The sequence below is a fragment of the Chiloscyllium plagiosum genome, chromosome 21 (genome assembly GCF_004010195.1).
Source record: "Chiloscyllium plagiosum isolate BGI_BamShark_2017 chromosome 21, ASM401019v2, whole genome shotgun sequence".
NCBI classification, from domain to species: Eukaryota; Metazoa; Chordata; class Chondrichthyes; order Orectolobiformes; family Hemiscylliidae; genus Chiloscyllium; species Chiloscyllium plagiosum.
Window position 1 is genome coordinate 50,740,156 of NC_057730.1, and position 27,158 is coordinate 50,767,313.

General features: G+C 40.9%; 1 protein-coding gene across 6 annotated transcripts; it reads left to right on the top strand.

The window, feature by feature from the left end:
* On the top strand, positions 1-26,919 carry wdr24 (WD repeat domain 24). Of its 6 annotated transcripts, none has more exons than XM_043712043.1 (10): positions 1-47; positions 5,280-6,031; positions 7,107-7,284; positions 9,778-10,447; positions 16,839-16,951; positions 17,361-17,479; positions 18,669-18,773; positions 21,015-21,352; positions 23,842-24,026; positions 25,125-26,919. In XM_043712043.1, exons 2-10 carry the CDS (start codon positions 5,551-5,553, stop codon positions 25,291-25,293), a joined length of 2,358 nt encoding a protein of 785 aa, XP_043567978.1. In that variant the 5' UTR covers positions 1-47; positions 5,280-5,550; the 3' UTR covers positions 25,294-26,919. The 6 variants fall into 6 exon arrangements, with proteins under 6 accessions (XP_043567978.1, XP_043567980.1, XP_043567975.1 ...); XM_043712045.1 differs by lacking the exon at positions 1-47 and adding an exon at positions 72-129; XM_043712040.1 differs by lacking the exon at positions 1-47 and adding an exon at positions 162-263.
* The last annotated feature ends 239 nt before the right edge of the window (positions 26,920-27,158 follow it).

The window sequence follows — 27,158 nt, forward strand, 5'->3', positions numbered from 1 at the left end:
GGGAAACCGGACCTTGGTCGCGGTTTACTCCTTGCTCGCTCTTCCCCGTACGTGGAGGGTGGACTGTCGGCTTGCAGTGAATGGGGAGGAGGATAAGGCGGAAAACACTTATTGATATTTGTTTATCCCGTAAATATTCGGCTGCGGGCTTCAGGGCGGAACGTTGGTGGGGGTGGGAAGGGAGTCGGCGACGGTTTCCGGTCGCTGGCGGCGGGCGGAAGGGAGGCGGCGATGGTTTCCGGGTGCATGGCGGCGGGCGGCAGGTGAGGGCGTTTCTTCTCCAAGCGGAGTTTTGTGTTGCTGGGGGAAAAAGAAGAGGAAAGTTCTCTCAGACGGAGATGGAGTGTGAGGGACACCTCGCGGGGAGGCCTGGCAGTGGTCCCGGTGACCGCTGGGGCCCTTTCGGCGGAGATAGTGAAACCCGCAGCTGGGGCCGTTTTTGTCTTGTGTTTGTGTTTGGCGGGCGCTGAGCTCCTTGTGACGGTAATGGTGGCTGAGGGAGAGGCTGCGACTATCCTGGGGCCTACGGCAAGCCACCCATTTCACTGAGGCTGAGCTGAGGGAGAAGGTCAGAATCAACACTTTTTATAAGGACTCGGGGGGTGGGATCTAACTGAAGTTTACTGAATGGCCTGGACAGAGTGGATGTTGGGAAGGTGTTTCCATTGGTAGGAGAGACTAGGACCTGAGGGCACAGCCTTAGAGTAAAGAGAAGACCTTTTAGAACGGAGATCAAATCAACACTTTTTATAAGGACTCGGGGGGTGGGATCTAACTGAAGTTTACTGAATGGCCTGGACAGAGTGGATGTTGGGAAGGTGTTTCCATTGGTAGGAGAGACAAGGACATGAGGGCACAGCCTTAGAGTAAAGGGAAGACCTTTTAGAACGGAGATCAGGAGAAACTTCTTCAGCCAGAGAGTGGTGAATTTGGAATTCATTGCCACAGAAAACTGTGGAAGAGAAGCAGGAGGCCGGAAGAACACCAGCAAGCCAGGCAGCATCAGGAGGTGGAGAAGTCAATTTATTGAGCATTTGCAATTTTTTTTTGTTTCGAACGGAAGGCTGGGAAGGCCAGGTGGTTGAGTGTATTTAAGACTGAAATAGATAGCCTTGACACTCAAGAACCTCAAGTATTATGGGGATAAAGTGGGAGAATGTGGTTGAGAAACTTTATCAGGGTAAAAACAATGCCTGCAGATGCTGGAAACCAGATTCTGGATTAGTGGTGCTGGAAGAGCACAGCAGTTCAGGCAGTATCCGAGGAGCAGTAAAATCGACGTTTCGGGCAAAAGCCCTTCATCAGGAATACAGACAGAGTGCCTGAAGGGTGGAGAGATAAATGAGAAGAGGGTGGGGGTGGGAAGAAAGTAGCATAGGTATGGCAACTAATCCAGAATTGAGAAACTTATCAGCCATGATTGAATGGCAGAGCAGACCCAACGGGGTGAATGGCCTAATTTCTGCTCCTATATCTTATGGTGTTAACATTTTACCTTCTGTCAATAATGTTGCAAGAAAACGCTTCCAGTTCCAAATAAGAAGTAATTTATTTGGCAGGGAACTTTTTAACCAATACCTTGCCTGTAACAAAGAATTGAAGGATTATGTTGTTTGATAACATTTGCCAGTCATACACCCTACATACCTAGCTTTGCAATGACACTGAAGTTCATATGCCACATTACTCATTTGTGTGATGAACAGTTGTCTTTTGGCTTCATGGCAGCATCTTGTTAGTAGCAAGTACCACTTTTATTGCTACCACATAACAGTAATGTAAAATGTCAACTCCACCTATTCAAACTTGCTCAGTGTAATTTTGTCTTCAATAAGTTTAAATTTTTCTTGTTAAACATGGAATTACAAAGTTAATCTTGACTGTATTTTAGGAATGTAAATGATATCCTACAGTATTTTACTTGAAATATTTGAATTGTATTTCAGAACAAAATGACTTATAAAAATGTTCCAGGTTGTGAACATTATGTCAATTAAACTAATTCCACCTTTTCACAGTAGTGAGGCATAAAACTAAAATTAAACTTTTCCAGTATATATTTTGATTAGGAATTTTGTCTTTCTACATTGGTGTCTCGCTTGTCATGTGTCTGGTAGTGACTGGTAACTATTTTAAAGGAAAGTCAAAACTTCCACTTAATAGTTGAAAGAGTAGCTCCACAAGATTTCACATTAAGATTTCTCTGACAAATTGGTGAAATATAATTTGATAACACTTTTTAGTTGGAGACAGAGCATACTTTGAGTTACAGGACTTTGCCCTTTTAATTCCAGTGAATAACCGACTTCATGGAAATGCTTTTACAATGTCCAGTAAGTAGTCAATTGTTTTTGTTTTGACACCATCTGTAGGGAGTCTTAGCTTCTGAAGATTTACTTTCATTCCTTTTCTTAGTCTGGTAACTTTTATCTCTAGGGCTGCCTTTTATGGTGAGGAACCTGGCCTGTGATTTTCAGGATGATTGTTGATTAGCTATCCTTGACCATCACAACTCTCTTTTATTTTCGAAGTAAATGCACAGTTTAACACATAACTATACAACCTGACATTCTCAACACCTTCCTGGCACTTTGGAGACTAGCATTCTAACCACTATAAGCGCAGATATTGTGACCATTACCTCCTGAGTTTAAAGTCCTAACCTCTTCCTAATAAAATTCCACATTTGTTTGATCTTTAGCATTCCCCGTCACCCAGTCCTGCTGTCAAATAAACTTCAGAACCATCTTGTGGCCCCTTCATTTTACCGTCAATCTTAGACACCATGCCAAATGACATCAATATTTAAATTTCATGTTATTTACAACTGAGGGCTAACGTTTTGAATTCGGATATACTGTGGCAGTATTTACTTTTTAAAATTGGAATTAGTATGATTTATTGATTAAACACTACCCCAATTCTTATTAATATCCACCACAGTCTTGCAGCTCCCTCCTGTTCTGCATTTCAATAGGAAATAAAAGCTTGAGTGGTTGGGAAAATACAAATGTATTTCTCCATTCAACTCACCATTTTTTGTTTACAAAGGCCATGTTTTGTCGTGTGTTGAAGTTATCATAGAATTTCCACAATTGCTTGATCTCTGATATGACCACAGTCCTGTGGGAGGATGCATGACCTACAAGTACAAATTCAGTAACTGTGTTTGTTCCATACTCTTATTGTCAATAGAAAAAGGGTTGTTTAATGAAGAATTGGCTGACTTGTGAATAAGTTTTAGAAGCATCAAGGCTGGTGAACCTGCCAGCTGGAATTTCAGTAATGTTGAAATTTGAATCTGGAAGTTAAGGGGTATCTCCAGCAGTTGAAGCTGTTTAATTGGTAGTTTTGGTAAATTGACAAAATAAAAGTCAATGGAGAGGAGGCAGAAAATACTACTACTGAAGTACTACTTCAGTCCATCCTCATTCTAGTCAATGTTAATGCTGTAAAATTGCCTCCTGTCTTATCAAATTAACCAAATCTCTAACTAGAATGTACATCTTCATTCAAATCCATTTGTGGATCTTGTAAAGTAATTCCATGCAAGTTGTCAGAATCTAGCCCATTTTGTAGAAATGGCAGAATACTCTTGGTCTGCTCTTTTGCTTGTTAATCCTCACATAGTACTGTAATGGATAATAAGGGCTGGCTAATAACTGGATAATAATTCTGTTCAATCTCTATAATTTTATCTTGCTGAACTTGTTTTTTAAACCCTATTTATACTGAGACAAAGAGGAATAAAGTCAACAAGGTATAGCATCAGAAAGAGAAATGCTTTTTGCGTATCATTTGAACCTTGGTTTGGACTTCATCTCTGAACTTCACTCCGATAACATATTTGACTGGATTAAAAAATGACATTGCCTACCTTAAACTGAAAAGAGTACGATTTGACCCAGGATGATGTCAATTATACCCTTTGCTAGTTGGACATGGCCAAAGCAGTGTATTCTAAGGCTGCAAGTTGAGGATGTTACTGGGGGTGTCTTAAGCTGTATTAGCTTTCTGAGGTAAGTTACTTTACTGAACCATATGTTTTCTTACAGGACAGAAAGACTGTTGAAGCTTACGTCCTTTGACATAATAACATTTGAACATAAATTTGTCTTCCCCTCTAGATTTAGATTTTGGTGAACAAACAGCAACTCAATAATTTTGCATAATAGAAAAATAAAATTTAGGACATAAGAAATTATAATCTCGCATCTGTTATGCATCCCTATTGCGCAATAACGGTCGGAACATCTTGCATTCCACATTGGATCTATATTGAAAAATAAGATTTATTCAAAAGTGCTGAAGATGTTTTTCTGTATATAGTGTAATATGTGATGAAGCACACAATGCTAGAAATAACATACAGAAGGGAGGCCATGTTTTATAATGAGGAGAAAGTGAGGACTGCGGATGGTGGAGATCAGAGTCAAGAGTGTGTCAGGCAGCATCCGAGGAGCAGGAGAATTGATGTTTCGGGCATAAGCCGAGCCTGACATTTATTTAGAGCTGAATCACCTTGGAGTGTAAATTTATACAGTGTCAGCTTTTCTGTAGCTGTGAGCCCCTCAAGGGTAATAGTAAATAGAAGATCCAGTTTAAAAATGTGACTAAAGAATACTTTATATTTCACTGAAGACTATGTTAAGTTTTCTAAGATGGCAGAGGAAGCATATTAGATTTTAAATTAGATTAGATTCCCCACAGTATGGAAACAGGCCCTTCAGCCCAACAAGTCCACACAGACTCTCCGAAAAGTAACCCACCCAGATCCATTTCCCTATCCTATATTTATCCCTGACTAATGCACCTAACACTCTGGGCAATTTAGCATGTCCTGCACATCTTTGGATTATGGGAGGTAGCCAGAGAACCAGGAGGAAACCCATGCAGACATGGGGAGAAATTCCACACAGTCTCCTGAGGTAGGAATCGAACCTGGGTCCGTGGTGCTGTGAGGCAGCAGTGCTAACCACTGAGCCATATAATTGAGGCCTGAGATATTTATCCACCATTCAATGGAAAATTTGCAAGTCTGTGACATGTCTTAAGGTGTTTATATGGTCAAATTCTTTTTATTTCATTCTTCGACATCAATAACCTGAAACTTTAATTGTTTTTCTCCACTGATACTTTCTGACCTGGGTTTTGTTTCCAGCTATTTTTATTCTGGCTTCGTGTTTCCAGCATCCACAGCATTTTGCTTCATCTTTTGATTTCTGAATTGAGTTATTAATTGATTAAGTCCTTAATTTCTTTCTTTTTTTTCATTTCAGGCTTTTAACAAAATAGATGTGAACCTTGGGTTCTGCCAATGTGAGGAGTTTAATTCAACTTGACTGTGTTTATGGAACAATGATGATTTGCACACTACAACATATTGATGTATTTTATCAGATAAGCTGACTTGTCAATAAGGACCAATTTGTCAACAGTTTGAAACGTGGAACTGTGGTTTTCCTGTCAGATCGGGCATTCTGGCGTAATTGAGAACGGCAGCTCCCACTTCATAACTGGCAACGTTGCCTGAAGTTACTTGTGTTTTCGATGGAGAAGATGGCACGAGTGACCACAGTCCTGAGTGGCTCAACCATCACAGGCCGAACTATGTTCTGCCACCTCGATGCACCGGCCAACGCCATTAGCGTATGTAGGGACGCTGCTCAGGTAGTAGTGGCTGGTCGCAACATCTTTAAAATCTACTCCATAGAAGAGGAACAGTTTGTGGAAAGGGCAAATCTCCGAGTTGGGCGTAAGCTGTCCCTGAATTTCAGCTGTGCTGATGTGGTGTGGCATCAGATGGATGATAATTTACTGGCAACAGCAGCCACAAATGGAGCCGTGGTCACCTGGAATCTGGGCAAACCATCTCGCAACAAACAGGATCAGCTTTTCACTGAGCACAAACGCACTGTCAATAAGGTCTGCTTCCACCCGAACGAGGTCAACATGCTGCTGAGTGGTTCTCAGGATGGCTACATGAAGTGCTTCGATCTTCGGAAGAGGGAATCTGTGAGCACCTTCTCTGGTAAAACATATAATTGTGTTCCTGTAAACTCAGTGATCAGTTCGTGTAGGCAACAGCATTCCTGTATTTACGATTCATGTAAAAAAAAATTAGCTGCATAATTTTTCATGTATGGTTTCACGCATTTTGTAAACCGTACACTACAATGGAAATAAGTTTTATAATAGTCTTTTAATGAGCTCTATAAAAATCAGCAGTGAGGGCTGACAGGTTTAAACATTGCCCTCGTTTCCTTCCTTGGTGGCATGTCCCTCTAAAGCAAAGTAGTTGAAGGAATGCCAAAATGTGTGCCATTCCTTTGTCTGATGAAGGACTAACACTGTTTCCTTGGTTTAAGGCAGCTACCATCCCGTTGGGGGTGAGGAAGGGTGCCTTTAATACAATTTATAAGCAGTTATCTCAGATTAGTTTGCTTAAAGCTGTCCCTGCCATTTTTTGTAATAAACTATTCTAAGATGCTTGAAGGAAGCAGTTTGAGAAGTGTTTTCTTTTCCACTGTTTTATCCAGAAGTCATTTCATTCGTTGAATACTATTTTGTTTGACACAAAGCGCCCCTTGTTGTCTGTTTATTTTGCCTCGTTATTAGTTTGGATTTGTGTTTTCTTATTAAAAGGTTTCATTTGAAATTTTAACACATTTCGGTTTATTGTCGGGGAAGTTCGAACTTCTGATATAAAGGTTGTTGGATGTGGGAGGAAGTGGAACCTTAAGCATTGGTTTCTTTTAGATATGGCCAGATTAAATGTTTGTATGCATGTACATGAACACACTGAAATCCCTCCAACAATGAATCTTAACCCACTCTCTAATCACTAAATTAATACTTTCCATATGTCTCACCAGCTATCCTCTAGGATATCTGACTAGGATTTTCACTTAACTGTAAGCTGTAACCCTGAGAGCAAAAGGAACCATTCAAATTTATGTAACGCGAACTAATTAGATCTTCTGCAGGGGAGACAATAATCTCATTGATTTAAGATTTATGTGTTCCGATAAGTCCTGCCAGTATTCACTGCCATAACTATTGAACCTGTTTTGGTAATCTTGCAAGTGGACCTTTATCTTCTGTAGGTCAGTCAGAAAGTGTCCGGGATGTCCAGTTCAGTATAAAAGACTATTTCGCATTTGCTGCTTCATTTGAAAATGGTAATGTTCAGCTCTGGGACATAAGACGGCCAGATAGATATGAGCGCATGTTTACAGCACATAATGGACCTGTCTTCTGCTGTGACTGGCACCCAGATGATAGGTGAGTAAAGTGAGGCTCTTACGACCTTCAGTAATTTCATAGAGTCCTGATAAGGCTTTTTTTTTGTTTCCCTTAGCCAAACTGAGGAACGTTTAAGATCTTAAAGTCACCTTCAGTATAACTTGACTCAATCAACATGGTAGACAGGCATCAGTCAATGGTTAGTACATACACGCCAGAGGGAGTATTGTGCCAAATATTCTGACAAAGGGCTGCAGGACTCTCTATACATGCTGCCAGACTTGCTGAGTTTCTCCAGTATTTCTGTTTTCATGATAAATTATTAGCCTGAAAACATGCTACCCCTTTTGTGAAGCCTTGATGCCATATTATACCTTGGGAAAATTTTACCGATATTATTTTTGCATCAAAAATTACAGCAACATTGTCAAAAATTTGCAAAAAATATTGCTTCAAGCGATGTGTTTTTGAAAATTGCCAGTTAATTGCAGAATTTTGAGCCCCGTTTTAGTGAGCAAGTCTTCGACATCAGTCAGGTTTCCAATAAATGAACAAAACCACAAGCTGGTTTCGCTTTTTGGGAATGACCTGAATAACATACATTGTTGGAATTATTTTCTGCTCAAGCAGTGATCTGCCTTGGTTGAGTTGTTGGCCTGGCAACTTACTGAAGCTTTTAACAAGACTGCTGCAGGCACATTGCAGTGTAGCAGATTGTTTCTCGCCCTCATGCATGTTTGCTGTCAGTGGAAATGTTGTCCAACCTGTATTCGTTACTGCTTATTACATCACTGCGATTGGGTACTCTCCATTTGAGGAATGACAGGTAATAGCCAGCAAGACAACTGCATAGCCAGCTTTTACTGGCATAATCTGTTAAAACCTAAATGGAAAGTGGGGAGGAGCTGTGTCCATAGAGAGAGAGTGGTAGGGGGACTGGATGGGACATTTACACCGAAGCTGTTGCACTGGCTCTTGCAGCAATTTACGGCTGATCACAAACCGGGAAGTCCAGGAAAGCTTGAAGATGGGGTGACAGATGGAGTAACTGAAATGAGGGAGAAGTAGCTGAAACACTTGTGACAGTGCCCTACTAGGTGGCAGCATATTGGATCTTCTGCAGTGTGTGCCAGCCTATTACACAACACTCCTTTTAAAGATGAACTTGCAGACTGTAGAGCAACTCCAACTATCAAACTGGTGCCCTCCTGATCGGCTAAATTAGATGCTACCAGAGAATTTAATACTTACAAGCAGCACCATTCAAGTTCTATCAAATATGTTATTTGTAACTAAGGCTTGGGTAATAGAGAAAGCTATTTGGAATGGGCATTTTATATTGGTTTTGTACCTAATTTAAAATAGATCACAATGCAGTTTTTAACATCCGTGTAAAGTTTAGGTGTGGGTGTTTATGTTGAGCTCTATTTTGAAAACAAAAGATCATTGTAACATTGCCCCTTATCAGATCTGATGTGAAGTACCATTAACAGTCTCTTGTGTGTATCTACAGATAATAGAATAGAAAGATAGAACAGGAGGCCAGTCTGCTCCATCTTTCTTGTGCTGAGTCTCTGATCTTCAACTGTAATTACAATTCTACATCCTATTTCCTTCTCCTTGCTCTGTACACCTTCTAGAGTTTTGTTTTCTAAAACCTATCCAATTCCATTTTCAAATAATTGTTGCTGCCTTATGGTAACGCATTTCCTGTTGTAACCTACGTATGAAAATCTAATCAAGCATAACCCAAATTTATACCTCTTGTTCCTGTTTACTTTCAAACAGTGGAAATGGATTTTCACCAACTACCTTCTTACCTGAGTATTCTTGAATCACTTATAAACAAAATGGGAGCAGAAATTGGCCATTTGGCCCCTTGATTTGAATTTCATGTTCCCATCTGCCTCTGGCAACCTTTTGATTCTCTTGGCTGACAAGACTTTGTCTATATCTGCCTTAATTTGGATGAGTCAAGATTAGAGTGATGCTGGAAAAGTACAGCAGGTCAGGCAGCATCCGAGGGCCCTGCTTCTGTTGCCTTCTAAGGCAGTCTAAGGAAAACCATTCTCATCCCAATCCTAAAAAGGCAATCCCGAATTTTAAAACTGTCCTCTAGTTTTAGTCCTGCCCACAAGCCCTTCCCCATCCACATTGCTGTACTGTTTCTCCTGAATGTTCAGAACTGCACACACTGCTCCAAATGCAACACACTCATCTCCTTATGTATTTAACATTAATTTTTAACAATATGTATGTGAAAGTGTAGATCCCATGTTAGTTTTCCCCCCACTGCACTGTCCTGTCTTTGCCTTACCTGGGTTGAGGAACATTCTGTTCACTACTTTTTCCTAAAATACTCTGTTTTTCAATGTGTCAACTATCTACGCTGTTTTGGTTGAACTACTCTGGTTTGAACATTTGAGTTTATTCCATTGTTGTAGAAGAAATGTCTTCACTGGTTGGACAAGTAATGTATATATCTTAATGGTACTCAAGAGTAAGCAATAAGTGTTTTTGTTCCTTTTGCAGAGGATGGTTAGCAACTGGAGGACGAGATAAAATGGTGAAAGTATGGGACCTGTCAACAACCAGAACCAAAGAGGTCTATTGTGTCCAGACTATTGCCTCAGTAGCACGGGTGAAATGGCGACCAGAAATGAAGTACCATCTAGCAACCTGCTCCATGATGGTAGATCACAACATTTACGTCTGGGATATCCGACGCCCGTACATCCCATTTGGAATGTTTGAGGAGCACAAGGATGTGACCACAGGAATTATATGGCGTCATATTCATGATCCTTATTACCTTCTTTCTGGATCGAAAGACAGTACTCTGTACCAACACATGTTTAAAGATGCCAGCCGACCTGTTGATCGTGCCAACCCTGAAGGGCTGTGCTATGGGCTGTTTGGAGACTTGGCTTTTGCAGGGAAAGATAGCATGTTTACCAGTGACTCAAATCGGAAAACCTACGGAGGCGAGAGACGCTATCCCATTTTTTTCTTCAAGAAGCCGGATTTATCAGAGCAATTTGCAAATGTGTCCAGTTCTCTGAATGTGTTTGAAATGGAAGGGGGCAGCAACTCCGTGGACTGGTTTGTCAACATGGCACAACAGTACATGCTGACTGGTCGGTCGCTGGCTGAGCTCTGTGATCATAATGCCAAAATCGCGAAAGAATTATATCGTTATCAGGTACGGAGATTACTTGGGTCCAGAATGGAAAATGTATATGTTAAATATAAAAGATATACACACACTCTCCTCCACTCGCGGATTAAGAACTTAAAGGAATTACATTTCCAGTTTCCCCTTCTGTTAGAGTCATAGAGATGTACAGCAGAGACATGGACCTTTTGGTCCAACTTGTCCATGCTGACCAGATATCCTAACCTAATCTAGTTCCATTTGACAGCACTTGGCCCAAATCCATCTAAACCTTTCCTATTCATAGACCCATCCAAATGCTGTAATTGTACCAGCCTCCATCACTTCCTCTGGCAGCTCATTCCATACACGTACCACCCTTGGTGTGAAAAATTTGCCCCTTAGGTCTCTTTTATATCTTTCCCCTCTCACCATAAACCTATGCCCTCTAGTTCTGGACTCCACCACCTCAAGGAAAAGGCTTTGTCTATTTATCCTATCCATGTTCCTCATGATTTTATAAACCTCTATAAGGTCACCCCTCAGCCTCTGACACTCCAGGGAAAACAGCCCCAGTCTATTCAGCCTCTCCCTGTAGCTCAAACCCTCCAACCCTGGCAACATCCTTGTAAATCTTTTCTGAACCTTTTCAAGTTTCACGACATCCTTCTGATAGGAAGGAGACCAGAATTGCACTCAGTATTCCAGAAGTGGCCTAACCAATGTCCTGTACAGCTGCAACATGACCTCCCAACTCCTGTACTCAATGCTCTGACCAAAGCATACCAAACACCTTCTTCACTATCCTATCTACCTGCGACTCCACTTTCATGGAACTATGAACCTGTGTCCACTGCGTTTACCACTAATAGCTGGTTCACCATTTATTATCACTGCAGAATAACCCCTCTGGATCATTTGGCAGGGAGGCATTAGAAGATTTGAAATTGCACCTCAAAGTAAATAATCATATTTTAAGGACAGAGAGCGCGGTTTTTGTTAATGAGCATAATTAATGCTGCACATGTGTCTGACTGCAGTCATGACTAAGGAATGCTCAAGCTTGGGTGGCACAGTGGTTAGCACTGTTGCCTCACAGCGCCAGAGACCCAGGTTCAATTCCCGCCTCAGGCGACTCGCTGTGTGGAGTTTGCACATTCTCCCAGTGTCTGCGTGGGTTTCCTCCGGGTGCTCCGGTTTCCTCCCACAATCCAAAAATGTGCAGGTTAGGTGAATTGGCCATGCTAAATTGCCCATAGTGTTAGGTGAAGGGGTAAATGTAGGGGAATGGGTCTAGGTGGGTTGCGCTTCGGTGGGTCAGTGTGGACTTGTTGGGCCAAAGGGCCTGTTTCCACACTGTAAGTAATCTAATCTAATCCTATGTGACAGTTAAATGGTAAATATAACTTTTCTTCCCCAGATAGTGCTTTTGCGAACTGATGAATAATAAATACTTGAGTGAATTGCCGTCAGTTCCTAGGTTTATATTAAAACTCCTTGAGCTATATTCTATTTGCGCTCCAGTTATGATCCTAGTTTACATTAATACTGGACAGATAAGATGCCAGTCTGAAATTTAGGTTGATTGAAGCATTTAGTTTTTGCTATTGAGTATGGGAGTTGGGAAGTCATGTTACAGGACATTGGCTGAATAGTCTGGGGTATTTTCCCTGGAGCGTTGGAAGCTGAGGGGTGTCCGTAGTGGTTTATAAAGTCATGAGGGATATGAATAGGGGAAATAGTCAAGGTCAATTCCCCAGGGTAGGGAAGCCAAAAACGAGAGGGGAAAGATTTAAAAGGGAACTAAGGGGCAACTGTTTCACGCAGAGGGTGGTACGTGTATGGAATGAGCTGCCAGAGGAAGTGATGGAGGCTGGTAAAATTACAACATTTAAAAGGCATCTGAATGGATACATGAATAGGAAGGATTTAGAGGGATATAGGACAGGTGCTGGCAAATGGGTCCAGATTAGGTTAGGATATCTGGTCAGCATGGGTGGGTTGGAGCAAAGGGTCCATTTCCGTGCTGTATAGCTCCACAACTCTGTTTAGCAAGGTGGTTTGTCACTGAAGCATAAGCATGTAATTCTGCAGGTATGGTTTATGTGTCTGTTTTACTGATTGTTATGCAAAATAGCAAACAGAATAAACCAACCTATACACTTAGAACACAATTTTAAAGGTTTTTGAAGCACCTCGTAAAATTCCATCAATCCCAACAGCATTCCATTACAGTACTCAAACTTTTCGGTTTGTTTCTTTATTTGTAGGGTTAGCACGCTTTGACTTGACCATCTGGTTTTAATTCCTGGTCTTAAGTTTTTTTACATCTTCCTTGAGTATTAATATAACTAAGGCTAAGGCCCTTTTGTGGTCTCACAGTAATGTCCCTATCCCTGGACTAATCGGCCCTGGGTTCAAATCCCACTTGCTCCAGAGATACGTAATGCCTTTTCAAAACAGGTTGATTAGAAAAATAGGTTAATTAAAAAGAAATACAGTGAGCATAGACTTTCTTAGCTTCAAAGGATCCCATCAGAATTCTAACCAAGCAGTTATAATTTGGAACTCTCAACCTAAACTCCTCACACTGAGGGTAACCTATTTCTTAACAGGTCTAAACTATGTCCTTTTTCTTCGGGGAAACCAGTTTGGACATCTGACTTCCTCCAGGACCACGGCAAACTGAAACCCAAAGCTTTTCCAGCTGTAGGTGCTTCCTCCTACATAAAATGCTTCTCACTGAAAGCAAACTAATGCTGTTCAATGTTCACTTTGTTCACTTACAAAACTGTCCAATAGAAACAAATTCCCATTAGCCGTTGAGGAAATCTCTCTTGTATTTTTTTTAGAAATTACGCTGCAGAAATACATACCAAGTAATCATTAGTAAACCCCCCTCTCTGAAAGACCAAAACCCACGTGCCACTAGTTCTGAAACAAAATTCTAAAATGCATATTAAACCATATAACTGTCACACATTGTGTCACGCTACATGTTAGTTTACAATAAAAAACATTGGACCCCAATATTTAAAATTTGCACTGTAATCACGTGCGTGGTGAATACGGTGCTACCGACATTGTGGCTTTTTCCTCCACTTCATGCAGTCTTAATTGCATTTTACAGTGACTGTTGTAAACACTGGTTAGAGTAATGTAGTTAGAACATAGAACGTTATAGCGCAGTACTGGCCCTTCGACCCTCGATGTTGCACCGACCTGTGACATTAATCTGATGCCCATCTAATCTACACTTTCATTATTATCCGTATGTATGTGCAATGCCCATTTAAATGCCCTTAACGTTAGCTGCTGCTACTGTTGCAGGCAGGCCGTTCCATGCCCCCACTACTGAGTGAAAAAACCACCACTGACATCTGTCCTATATCCGTCACCCCTCAATTTAAAGCTATGTCCCCTCGTGTTAGTCTTCACCATTGGAGGAAAAAGGTTCTCACTGTCCACCAAGTCTAACCCTCTGATTATCTTATACGTCTTGATTAAGTCACCTCTCAAACTTCCTCTCTCCAGCAAAAACAGTTCCTTCAGCCATTCTTCATAAGACCTTCCTTCCATACCAGGCAACACCCTTGTAAATCTCCTCTGTACCCTTTCCAAAGCTCCCATATCCTTCCTATAATGCGATGACCAAAACTGTACATAATACATCAGGTGCAGCCTTACCAGTGTCTTGTACAGCTGAAGCATGAACTTGTGGCTCTGAAACTCAATCCCCTACCAATAAATGCCAACCCACCATATGCCTTCTTAACAACCCTATCAACCTGGGTGGCAACTTTCAGGGATTTATGCACCTGGACACCAAGATCTCTCTGTTCATCCACACTGTCAAGAATTTTACCATTAGCCCAGTACTCTGCATTCCTGTTGCATCTTTCGAAGTGACCTACCTTTCCCTTTTCTGCATTAAACTCCATTTGCCTCTTCTCAGCCCAGCTCTGCATCTTATCTATGTCATTCTGTAACCTGCAACATCCTTCGGCATTATCCACAACTCTGCCTACCTTAGTGTCATCTGCAAATTTACTAACCCAGCCTTCTACACCCACATCCAGATTATTGATGAAAATGACAAATAGTATTAGCCTCAAAACTGATCCTTGCCGCACGCCACTGGTAACTGAGCTCCAGGATGAACATTTCCCACCAACCATCACCCTCTGTCTTTTAGCCAGCCAATTTCTGATCCAAACTGCTAAATCATCTTCAATCCTGAAATTCCGTACTTTGTGCAATAGCCTACCATGTGGAGCCTTATCAAATGCCTTACTGAAGTTCAAATACACCACATCAACCGCTTTACCTTCATCCACCTGGTTTGTCACCTTCTCGCAGAACTCAATAAGATTAGTGAGGCACAACCTACCCTTCACAAAACCATATGGACTATCCCTAATCAAATTATTCCTTTCCAGATGATTATAAATCCTATCTTTTCTAACCTTTTCCAACACCTCACCCACAAGTGAAGTAAGGCTCACTGGTTTATAATTACCAGGGTTGTCCTGACTCCCTTTCTTAAACAAGGAACGACATTTACTATCCTCCAATCTTCTGGCAATACTTCTGTCGACAATGATGACATAAAGATCGAAGTCAAAGACTCTGCAATCTCCTTCCTGGCTTCCCAGAGAATCCGAGGATAAGTCCCATCCAGCCCAGGGGTCTTATCGACTTTCAGATCTTCCAAAATTGCAAAACCCTCCTCTTTGTCAACCTCAATTCCATCTAATCTTGTAGCCTGTATCTCTGTATTCCCACTAACTATTACCCTTTCCAATGTGAATGCTGACGAAAAGTATTCATTAAGCACTTCCCCTATGTCCTCAGATTCCACACACAACTTCCCACGACTATCTTTGATTGGCCCTAGTCTTACTCTAGTCATTCATTGCGTTTGGGTTTTCCTTGATCCTGTCCGCCAACAACCTCTCATGTCTCCTCCTGGTTCTTCTTAGCCCTCTTTTTAGAGCTTTTCTGGCTAACCTATAACTCTCAAGTCCCCTAACAGAACCTGCACACCTCATCCTCACATAAGCCTCCTTCTTCCTCTTGACAAGAGCTTCAACTTCTTTAGTAAACCATGGCTCCCTCTATCTACAACTTCCTCCCTGTCTGATGGTTATTTACTTATCAAGGACCCGCAGTAGCTGTTCCTTGAATAAGTTCCACATTTCAAGTGTGACCATCCTCTGCAGTTTCCTTCCCCATTCTCTGTATCTTAAATCTTGCCTAATCACATCATAATTGCTTTTTCCTCAGTTATATCTCATTCCCTGTGGTATATACCTATCCCTACCCATTGCTGTTGTAAACATAACCAAACTATGGTCACTATCGCTAAAGTGCTCACCTACTTCCAAATCTTAACAGCTGGCCGAGTTCATTCCCCAGTACCAAATTCAACATGGCATCACCCCTTGTTGGCATGTCTACATACTGTCAGAAAACCCTCCTGCACACATTGAACAAAAACTGACCCATCTAAACTACTTGAACTATAGTATTCCCAATATTGATTGGGAAACTATCCTGTTAGTCTTGCTCCTATCGAGAATCATCCTTGCTCTCCTTTCCCCTACATCCCTGGAACAATTTGGAGGCCTATAGAAAACTCCCAACAGAGTGACCTCTCCTTTCTTGTTTCTAACCTCAGCCTATACTATCTCAGTGGATGAGACCTCAAGCATTCTCAGCTGCTATAATACTACCCTTGATTAAACATTTAAATCCTGGAATCTGCAACAACCATTCCTAGCCATGTCTTTGAAACAGCCAGAACATCGAAATCCCAGGTACCAACCCATGCTGCAAGTTCACCCACCTTATTCCGGATGCACCTGGAATTGAAGTACACTTTTCAAACCAACATCCTGACTGCTAGTGCCCTCTTGTGACCTTGTATACCTATCTCTGAACTTACTACCCTCAACTTCCTTTACACTGGAATACAATTCAGGTTCCCATCCCCCTGCTGTATTAGTTTAAATCCCCCCCCACTGGGCGATATTGGTACCGCTCTGGTTCAGGTGAAGACCATCCTGTTTGTACTGTCCCACCTTCCTCACAAAGAGCTCCAATTATCCAAGAATCCAAAATCCTCCCTCCTGCAGCATTGCTGCAGCCACATGTTCAGCTCCGCTTTCTCCCTGTTCCTCCCTTCACTAGCACGTGGCACGGGCAACAAACCAGAGATGATAACTCTGTTCTTGCTCTAAGCTTTCATCCTAGCTCCCTGAATTTCTGCCTTAGATCCCCACCTTTCTTCCTTCCTATGTTGTTGGTGTCTATGTGGACATTAAGAACCCTGAATTATGGGTGGATCAAATGTGTATACTTTAGTTGTATGACATTGACAGCATTCTGATGGATTACAGCAAGGGTATGAATGAGATTTGCTCTTTTCTGTATCTAGGTGGCTCAGACATGGACAATGCTGAGGATCGTCTACTCCAACCCAGGTGCTATCTCATCAGTCAACTTGAATCAAAGTATAGGCAAGAGCGGAGGCTTGCCTCTTATGAACAGGTAAGTAAAGAGGGAATTTAATTTAAAAATGTGTTTCAGAAGTAGAACATTAGGATAAGACTACATTTATGGCTTCATTGATTATTTTGATCTTGGCTTTATTCTTTTCATTTTGTGCTCATTTGGCTTACATCCAAGCTAGGAGCAGATGAATTATGTTGGATTACATACTGTAGGTATTGGATGTAGGTTTGCTCACTGAGCTTGAAGGTTCATTTCCAGATGTTTAATCACCCCTACTAGTGGGCCTCAGGTGAAGGTATACTGTAGGTATAGTATTTCTTATTGGAATGTATTCCAGATTCTGTTCGAGGTTCCCTCCTTTTCAAATCCTCTGATTTGGTGAATTTTTGAGCTATTATTTATTTCTATTTAACGTAATTGATTCACGTTTTATTTTCCTTCCCAGTCTGAAGGAGCTATCCGTAGCACTTAACAATGAGCCGAGGTTGGAGCGAGGGAAGGCAGAAAATTGGCAAGAAATGAATCACATGCATTCCTCAAACCCTTTGATCACTGCAAATGAAGGTATGGTAATACTTGTTGCTGGGATTCCAGCTCAACTAAATAATTCACGTCAATCCAATTAATCTTTTATAAATGACAGTGGATTTCAGTGATAAAAGTTCTGACACTTTTTATTGCGTAATTTTACATTGTAAAATCCATGCCAATGTCCATGATTGTGCTAGATAATCTAGGGATAAACTGCCCTTGGCCACCAACTCCAAACATGACCTGCACGTTATTCCACCTGAGGTAATTTATCTCCCTTTCTTCACTCTCATTTTCTCTACCAATAAATCTCTTTCTCTCTGACCACTGAAATAGTTCAGGGAAACTTCTATGAAAGTCTTTCCTGGAAGACATGTGAAATTTGCACTGGATCTATTCTAATGCTTACTAACATTTAAATCTTTAGTACTAAAAATTGAAAGCCTTGCTACTTGATGGATCTGAAAGATAACAACCCAATTATTAACACATCTGGCTACTTGGACTTCACCCCAGAGTAGGTTTTTAAGTGATATCTATCGAATTAATTATTGTCTGGTTTGTTCTCTGCATTCTATTTAAAGCAAATCCTTTCAAAATATGTAAACAGTATACCTGCTGGCACTTAAATTGTCGTGTAAACTTTTAACTGTAGTCTCACTCTTCCACCAATAAGGCTCCTTCAGTAGAGCCAGGGAGAGCAAAGTGAAGGCATTGCCCTTGCTATGTGGCATTAGTGCAATTGTGATCTGCCATCAAGGTATCAGTGTTCCTCTTGTGATGTAATTCAGCAGCAATGGTGTCCGGTATGTAAATTGACTAAATATTGCCCCCCTCCCCCCAAGCCCTTTACTGTCCCCGACTTGAAAATATATTGCCATTCCTTCAGCGTCACTGGGTTAAAACCCTGGAACTAGGCAAAAGTGAGTACTGCAGATGCTGGAAATCAGAGTCCAGATTAGAGTGGTGCTGGAAAGGCACAGCAGGTCAGGCAACATCTGAATTGCTTGTGGGTATAACTGCCCTAAATGGCCTGCAGCAATCCAAGAACTAGCTCACCACCTTCTCAAGAGCATCTACAGCTGGGCAGTAAAGCTGGTTCAGCCAGCAACACCTATATCCCATGACCAAATTAAAAGAGAATTGTCTTTGAGCCAAGTTTCCCACCTTCCAGCATCCAAAACTAACTTGATATTGATACTTTCCTTCTACCACACCACAGAGAATGAGGAGACAGAAGGTAGTGATGTGCCGGCTGATTACCTGTTTGGGGATGTGGAAGGAGATGAAGATGACCTCTACATGGTGGACCATGAAAATGCGCCTGGTGAGCATTTATTCAGATACTTGAGAAAATCTGTCCGTTACCAATTGCATAGTGAGAACTAGTGTTAAGTCTCCTAACCACAAGAGAGCTCCTGTGGTGTAGGTGGAGATCTGTCATTAAGCAGATGTTCTGTACAAACAATGGTTAGGCCCTTCTATGAGGCAAGTGATGTGATTTGACTAAAAAAAAACTAATGGGAGCAAGACAGTACACTGACAAGGGTCTCAATTGGTAGTAAATTGTTTATTTAGCTTGAGTCTCATGAGAGATGTCCAGTATTAAGAAAAACACCACTTACTTGTGTCTTAAATCTACTTAAATCTACCATTCCTGAAGAAGGGCTAATGCCCGAAACGTCGATTCTCCTGTGCCCTAGATGCTGCCTGACCTGCTGCGCTTTTCCAGCAACACATTTCCATCTCTTAAATCTACTAGCTTTATTAAGAGCTCTTCCTCAAGAAGACCTAACCTGTCTGATTACCAGCAGCAGTGATAAGTGCTAAACCAAGTAGTTTCTCTCACTGACTTGGGCTTTTTTCCCCTTTTGAAACTGTGTAGAATGTAATATACCCTCAGAGTATCCATGAGTTATACCCATGAGGCCGTCTTCTGTCTCCCCACCCCCCCCAAATATTGGAGATAGTGACTCATGCAATTTGCATATTTTAATAAAATGTGGTTGTTACTTTTGTTTTGGACCAGGCTAGACCCCCCCTCCCCCCCTAAAATCTTTTAAAGGCAGATGTGAAGTGGGTGTTCCAGGTGTGAGTTGAAACTTTATTGCTGGAACAGCACAGCAGGTCAGGCAGCATCCAGGGAACAGGAGATTCGACGTTTCGGGCACAGGCCCTTCTTCAGGAATGCAACTGGTCAAACCACTCCGCTTTAAGCAAAGGTATTTTTAAAAAACCAACAAAGGAAAGCGGAATTTAGATTAACTTCACTATTGGAAGACTTAACCGACCCGATATAGTAACTATTACTAATGAACTGTTCCAATTCAGTAACCTCTCCAACACATCCCTTGACGAAAAGGTAAATTCAAACCCCGATCTTTACAGGCAGGAGGAAATAACATCTAAACTGGGGGGTGGGATTTCAGAGAAAGTCAGTCAGGAATTCTTTAGCTTGCAACCCTTCTGGTACTCAGTACATCTTGTGACTGCTACACAAATAAAAACTAAAAAAAAAACCTGAACTGGGGGAACTGACCACTCCCCTTCCATTAGTAAATTGTTACTTCCTAGACGTTATAACCCATAACTGTTACTCCCTCTGCTTTTATAACATCTCTTCAAAAAAAAGGACAAAATAACCTTTTTAAAGTGACAGCATCATCACTGCAGAGAGAGCTCGGAGGATTATAGGAAGGGGACAAATTGACCATGGTACTTAAGGATAGTATCAATTCTTTTTCTTTCATTGTGGCAAAGATTTATGGTAACATCAAAAGATAACCCAAGATAGAGGGAGAAAATAAACTTGAGGATACGCTGACAGTAACAGGCCAAAGTGAGTCGAGGTAATAATTATGGAGAAGCAGGAAATAGAAGCTGCAAAAAGATTTTGTCAGTTTTCATGGTATTCAACACGAGCATTCCAACATTATTAAATCAAGGAGCTAAGCGGGAGAGGATATAAATTCAGTATCACCTGAGGAAAAAATGGGATTTGAGGCCAAAGTCAGCAGAGTGGCTCAGTGGTTAGCACTGCTGCCTCACAATGCCAGGGACCTGGGTTTGATTTCACCCATAGGTTACTGTTCAAAAGCCACACAGACCTTCTCCCCATTTTAGCGTGGGTTTGCTCTGGATGCTGAGGTTTCCTCCCTTCTTCCAAGGATGTGCAGGTTAGGTGGATTAACAGGGTGAGAAGGATAGGGTAGGGGAGTGAGTCTGGGTGGGATGCTCTTCTAAGGGTCAGTGTGAACTGTATGGACTGAATGGCCTGCTTCCATACCATAAGGATTCTATGATTCCCCATGGGTCTAATGGGTTGCATCCTAAAATATTAAAGGAAATGGCTAGAATGGATATATTGGTAGTAATCTTCCAAAACCCTCTTCTGGAAAAGTCCTAGAGGATTGGAAAACTGCCTTATTCAAAAAAAAGGAAGACTACATTAAACAGAACAATTGCCCAGTTAGCTTAGCACATGCAAATATGGAATATGTTTAATTTTGTTTTCTTTTTAAAATGAAATGTCAAAGATTTCTCACCTCTACTGACTTTGTTTGTTAAGCAGAGGAACAGGAGTACATTTTGCCTCAGGAAGCATTTCAACTGCGTCATGAAATTATAGATAATCCTTCTGCTCCAGACCATCTTCAGGACAAAGTGGAATCTCCACATGTCAGTGGGAATGAAGCGGAGACTGTATGTTTGACTCCAATTGAATCCTTCTCCCTCATGTCAATCTCCCAGCCCCTGTATGATGCCTATCTGCCTGCTGATTATTTTAATTCTCTTGTGAAAGACATGCTACATTACTATGCAGAACAGGGAGATGTGCAGATGGCTGTATCGGTTCTCATCGTACTCGGGGACCGTATACGGAAAGAAATTGATGAACAGACACAGGTAAGAATATGATGGAATGAAAATTATTTTCTGATCATAGATGTGGCTGTAGTTTGACTTAAACATATTTGGAATTAAAGGTCACAAATCCATCAAAGGTAGATGATTTCTATGATGGGTCTACTTTTCTTCAACCACATCTGCCATTTGCACCTGGACAGGCTCCCTCTCCTTCAATGCTTTCAATTCACAAACTTCATTTTGGTTTGCAGAACTCAGGGTTTTGCTGCACCTCCAGCCTATAGTCAAAGCAATGCTCCTCCGATCACTTTCTCGTTCCAATTCTGAATCAGAAGTGTTGGGGGTGACCAAACAGGTGGATGAGGTAAAGCGGTTGGTATATATGGATTTCAGTAAGGCGTTTGATAAGGTTCCACATGGTAGGCTGTTGCGCAAAATACAGAGGCATGGAATTGAGGGTGATTTAGCCGCTTGCATCAGAAATTGGCTAGCTGAAAGAAGACAGAGGGTGGTAGTTGATGGGAAATGTTCATCTTGGAGTTCCTTTACCAGTGGTGCATCGCAAGGATCTGTTTTTGGACCACTGCTGTTTGTCATTTTTATAAATGATCTAGATGAGGGAAAAGAAGGATGGGTTAGTAAATTTGCAGATGATACTAGGGCTGGTGGAGTTGTGGATTGTGCTGAAGGATGTTGCAGATTACAGCAGGACATGGATAAGCTCCAGAGCTGGGCTGAGAGGTGGCAAATGGAGTTTAATGTGGAAAAGTGTGAGGTGATTCACTTTGGAAGGAGGAACAGGGATAAAGAGTGCTGGACTAATGGTAAGATTCCTGGTAGTGTAGGTGAGCAGAGAGATCTTGATTTCCATGTACATCGATCCCTGAAAGTCACCACCCAGGTTGATAGAGCTGTTAAGAAGGCATATGGTGTGTTAGCTTTTATTGGTCAAGGGACTGAGTTTCTTAGCCATGAGGTCATGCTGCAACTGTAGAAAACTGGTGTGGCCACACTTGGAGTATTGCATATAGTTCTGTTCACAGCATTTATAGGGTGTGGAAGCTTTAGAAAGGGTTCAGAGGAGATTTACTAGGATGTTGCCAGGTATGGAGGGAATGTCTTATGCGGAAAGGCTGAGGGACTTGAGGCTGTTTTTGTAAGGAGGTTAGGTGGTGACTTAATAGAGACATACAAGATGATCAGAGGATTATATAGGATGGATAGTGACAGCCTTTTTCCTCAGATGGTGATGGCTAGCACGAGGGGACATAGCTTTAAACTGAGGGGTGATATAGGACAGATGTCAGAAGTAGTTTCTTTACTCAGAGTAGCAAGGATGTGGGAACGCACTGCCTGCAACAGTAGTAGACTCACCAATTTAAGGGCATTTAAACGGTCTTTGGATAAACATGTGGATGAAAATGGAATAGTGTAGAATAGATGGGCTTCAGATTGGTTTCACAGGTTGGTGTAACATTGAGGGCCGAAGGGCCTGTATTGCACTGTAATGTTCCAAATAGTCCATTTGGCACAATGTTCAAGGCAGGACTTATACACTCCATGGTAGGGCTATGGGGAGTGTTGCTGAACAAAAGACCCAAGGGTGCTGGTGCATAGTTCCGTTTAAAGTGATGAAAGCTTTTGGCATGTTTGCCTTCATCGATCAGTGCAGTGAGAATAGGAGTTGAAATCTCATGTTGCAGCTGTACAGGACATTGAGGCTACTTTCCAAATAGTATTCAAATCTGGTCTCCCTACTTAAGGAAAGCTATTATTAAACTTAAGGTTTCAGAAAAGATTTGCAAGAATAATGCTGGGATTGGAGCTATACAGAGGGTCTGAATAGGCTGGGGCTTTTTTTCCCCCCTGGAGCGTTCGAGGCGGAGGGGTGACCTAATGTGTGTTTATAAAATCATGAGGGGCATGGATAGGGTGAGAAGGGAAGATTTAAAAGGGACTTAAGGGGCAACTTCTTCCACTCCGAGGGATCGTACGTCTGTGGAACAAGCTGCCAGAGGAAGTGATGGTGGATACGATTCTGACATTTAAAAGGCATCTGGATTGGTGTACAAATAGGAAGGGTTTAGAGGCATATGGGCTAAATGCTGGCAAACAGTACTAGATCAGTTTAGGAAATCTGGAGGGTCTGTTCCTGTACTGTATGACTGTGACTCTGTCTACACCAGCTCCAAGTGAGCATTGTGACTTAGTGTACAAGAGTGTGGGAAAAAAAGGAAGGAGAATGGCACTTTTTATTAGAAATAGTCATTTAATACCCTGTAAAATACTTCAATTAACCTGCCTCAACTGTACTTCTGGGTAACAGTCTTAAAGAGTAGTCCCATCTCGCTAAAAATACTTTACTGAACTTTTGTTCCCTTTTTGAAAACTTTGAAACTACCTTTTCTGCCATGCTTTTCATTCAATCTCCTGCCAGTGTTCAGGTATTGCTGAGTACTTTGGGATGTTTAGTAAAAAGATATTGAATAAATCTTCTGAAATTTTTGCCCTTTATCCTTTGTTGCCAGGAACATTGGTACACATCATATATTGACCTTTTGCAGCGATTCAAATTATGGAATGTCTCAAATGAGGTGATCAAATTGAGCACGTGCAGCTCTATCAACTGTTTTAACCAGGCATCAACCAGTCTTCATATCAACTGCAGCAATTGCAAACGACCAATGAGCAGCAAAGGCTGGGTCTGTGATAGGTGAGCTACAGCGGTCTTCACTAGATACATGTAGTGTATCTACCAATTATGTCTAGAAGCCTAATGGGGGGAGGGGAAAGAGGGAAAGGCTGAACACTTTTGGGTTTACTCGTCAGAATAATAGAACATCTATTTTTTGTCAAACTCATTTGTTACCATAATGAAAGAGCATCTTTTATTTTTCAGCATTGTAAGGACTGGTCCTTTCCACTACATTGCACATTTCCATTGAGAAACCTTGGTTAAAAAGGTTCAAACTGAGGAACACATTCGTATTTGGTTGTTGTAAATAGTACAGCGCTGGCAGTAGTTTGTATGTAGTGATTATCCTATTGTACCAAAAAGTACTTGGATAAAAACTACCGTTTCAGGGAGGAGCTGGCTATAGAATAAGGCTCATGGAATGCTCCCTCCTTCCTGCAACTCTGGGCAACTAGGAAAGTTGGAATTCATGGAACTGGTCCAAGTCCATAATTTACAGGGTGTAGCAAAGTTGACTCTTGTACCATTTCAGGGGAAATTAATCTTAGTAAGATGCCCATTGTAAACAATTTGAGTTCACTGCTTGGGGATTAGACCCTCTAACTTGGTAGATTTTGTCCAAGTGATCTTGCTTGCCATCACCACGTCCTGAGAGTTCTTACCCTATAAGCTGTATGCAGCAGTTATTCATAAATGGAAATTGTAATAGAATTGAGCTGGATCTATACACTACCTAATTAAGCTAAGTATATCCTTGAGCAAGATTAAGAGCTTTGTAAATAGGAGGCAATATAGGGATATATTTTAAATAATATTGGTTCCACATTTTAATTTCTTGGCTGTGTATCAACATTTGGAATTAAGTATATTCCATTAAATAGTAAAAGAAATTACACATGAAAATCTGGGAATATTACTGTTGTTAAACATTGATCTCAAAATTCAATAAAGTATGCTCTTTCTTTTGGGAAACCTATTGGTTTCGTGAGAGAACAGGACCATATCTGAAATTTCACGCTTGTTCTTTACAGCCAATGGTGGGAGAGTCATGTATTGTAGTGTAACTTACTGTATTATTTACTCTCTAACCTACTGTTATATACTTTGTATTTTTAGATGCCGCCAGTGTGCTAGCATGTGTGCTGTGTGCCACCAAGTTGTTAAAGGGCTGTTTGTTTGGTGCCAAGGATGTAGTCATGGTGGGCACTTACAACACATCATGAATTGGTTAAGGACTAGTTCACATTGCCCAGCTGGATGTGGCCACCTCTGTGAATATACCTGAAAAAGAGTGACTGGATTTCATTGTTCACTGGATGTGGACAACACTACAACTTCAAACAAAATCATTTTAAAAGAATGCTTCAGATACAAAGAAATGGCTTAAATTGGGGACAGTGAAAGTCAACTGATCCACCATTTAAAAGTTAGCTGTGAAATCTTTGTTACAGTTTTGTCTCCTTTCACCTGTTCTTTTTGAAGTGGTATCAGCAAGAACGAATTTTAAAAAGGGCCTTTGGAATGTATCTTATTGGATGAAGGCTTGCTTTCCAGTCACTGATAATATAGTACTGAAATGTGCCTCAAAGCAACACACTAATGTAGAAAGCTGCTTTGTAAAAACAACTGGAACAGATCCCATATTGATATGAGCAGGTGTGAAACCGTTTTATCATAAACATGATGACTGGGCCTGTTGTCTTATCTGCATACGCACAAATTAATGCAGCTGAAGTTATAGTCAGGCTCAAGAAAAATGTTTACAATCTCGGTAGGTTAATTTGGGTAGTCAATATCACTTAATGCTGAAAGAATAACTACAGAAGCGGGTCATTCGGTGCCTTCTGCATACTGAGTGTCTTGTCCATAAAACTGCTCTATCAAGTCTGTTTCCCTTGCCCAGAGCAGGTAGAGAACTCAAGAATCCCCTCCAATTCTGTGGGATTGTCAGCATTAGGTCCAATAGATTAGAAACTTCAACATTGCATGAAGTGAAGAATGCCCTGATCTAGAGTTAGTAGACATAAAGAATTGGCAAAGAATGCATCAAATTTAGTTATAAAACATCCATTAGCTGTTTTAAAATTTACAATTCCCTCGTGTAGGAGCCTCAGCAGCATTCCAGCTATATTGCCTCAATTAAAGTAATACCCTAGATAGATGGGGTCAACAAGCAATTTCAGTTCAGCCACATTCTACTAGTCTTCAATTGAGACATTGCTACATATAAAACTGACTGCCTCATTAGTCTGTTTTCCAGGTTATATGCTGCATTCTCAGCAAATGTCACATTTTAGTTCATCTACAATTGCACTAGGATGCAATGGAATTTTAATAAAACAAAACTTATTTCTTGGCTATAATCTCTAGCAAAGAAATAGTCTAGCCTCATTTATGTAGGTATTTCAATGGTTTTCCATTAGGTTTTAATTTTGTTGAGAATACTTAAGAAAACATTGTCTTTGAGTTATATTCCATACATAAAGAAAACCTCATGATCCATAGCTAGGTGTACAATTTTTGATGAATTATAATCGAGACTTTAACACAAAATGAAAGTTAAATGAACTTCTGCATGTTATTGGAGATTGAAATTGTGAGAGGACTGAAGGTTGTCAGAAAATTAATTTACAGTCATCTTACACTTGTATTATAAATATCTTTGTTATATTTCTTAAGACTAGAGTACTTTTAAAAATATTTATAACAGAGTTTATTTTACATTGAATTCTGAATCCTGCTAGAACTATTAGTGTACTCCTGCAAAAGTGCTTAAAATAAACCTTGGTTGCAATAGTTTCTCATTATTTAATTCATTCTCCAGTCCAGCACATGATTTTCCTCATATTATAATGTATTTGATAATGTCATTCTCTCAGGTTGATGTAAATAAAGCTATTCAATCATCGGCTGCCTGACATGAATCCACTTCTTAATCATTTCTTTGCAGACACCTCACCTACACTGAACAAATCACATGAGCATAGCCTGTTTACATAAGAATAACATGCTGGACAGTAATTGCTCTAAAATTCTGATTGCTTGCCATTATCTCTCCTTTGGCTTGGTATCTGTTTTATTTTGTCCAATTGCACTTGTCAAGCATTTTGAAACATTTTACTATGTAACAGATGGGATTTATTCACTGGG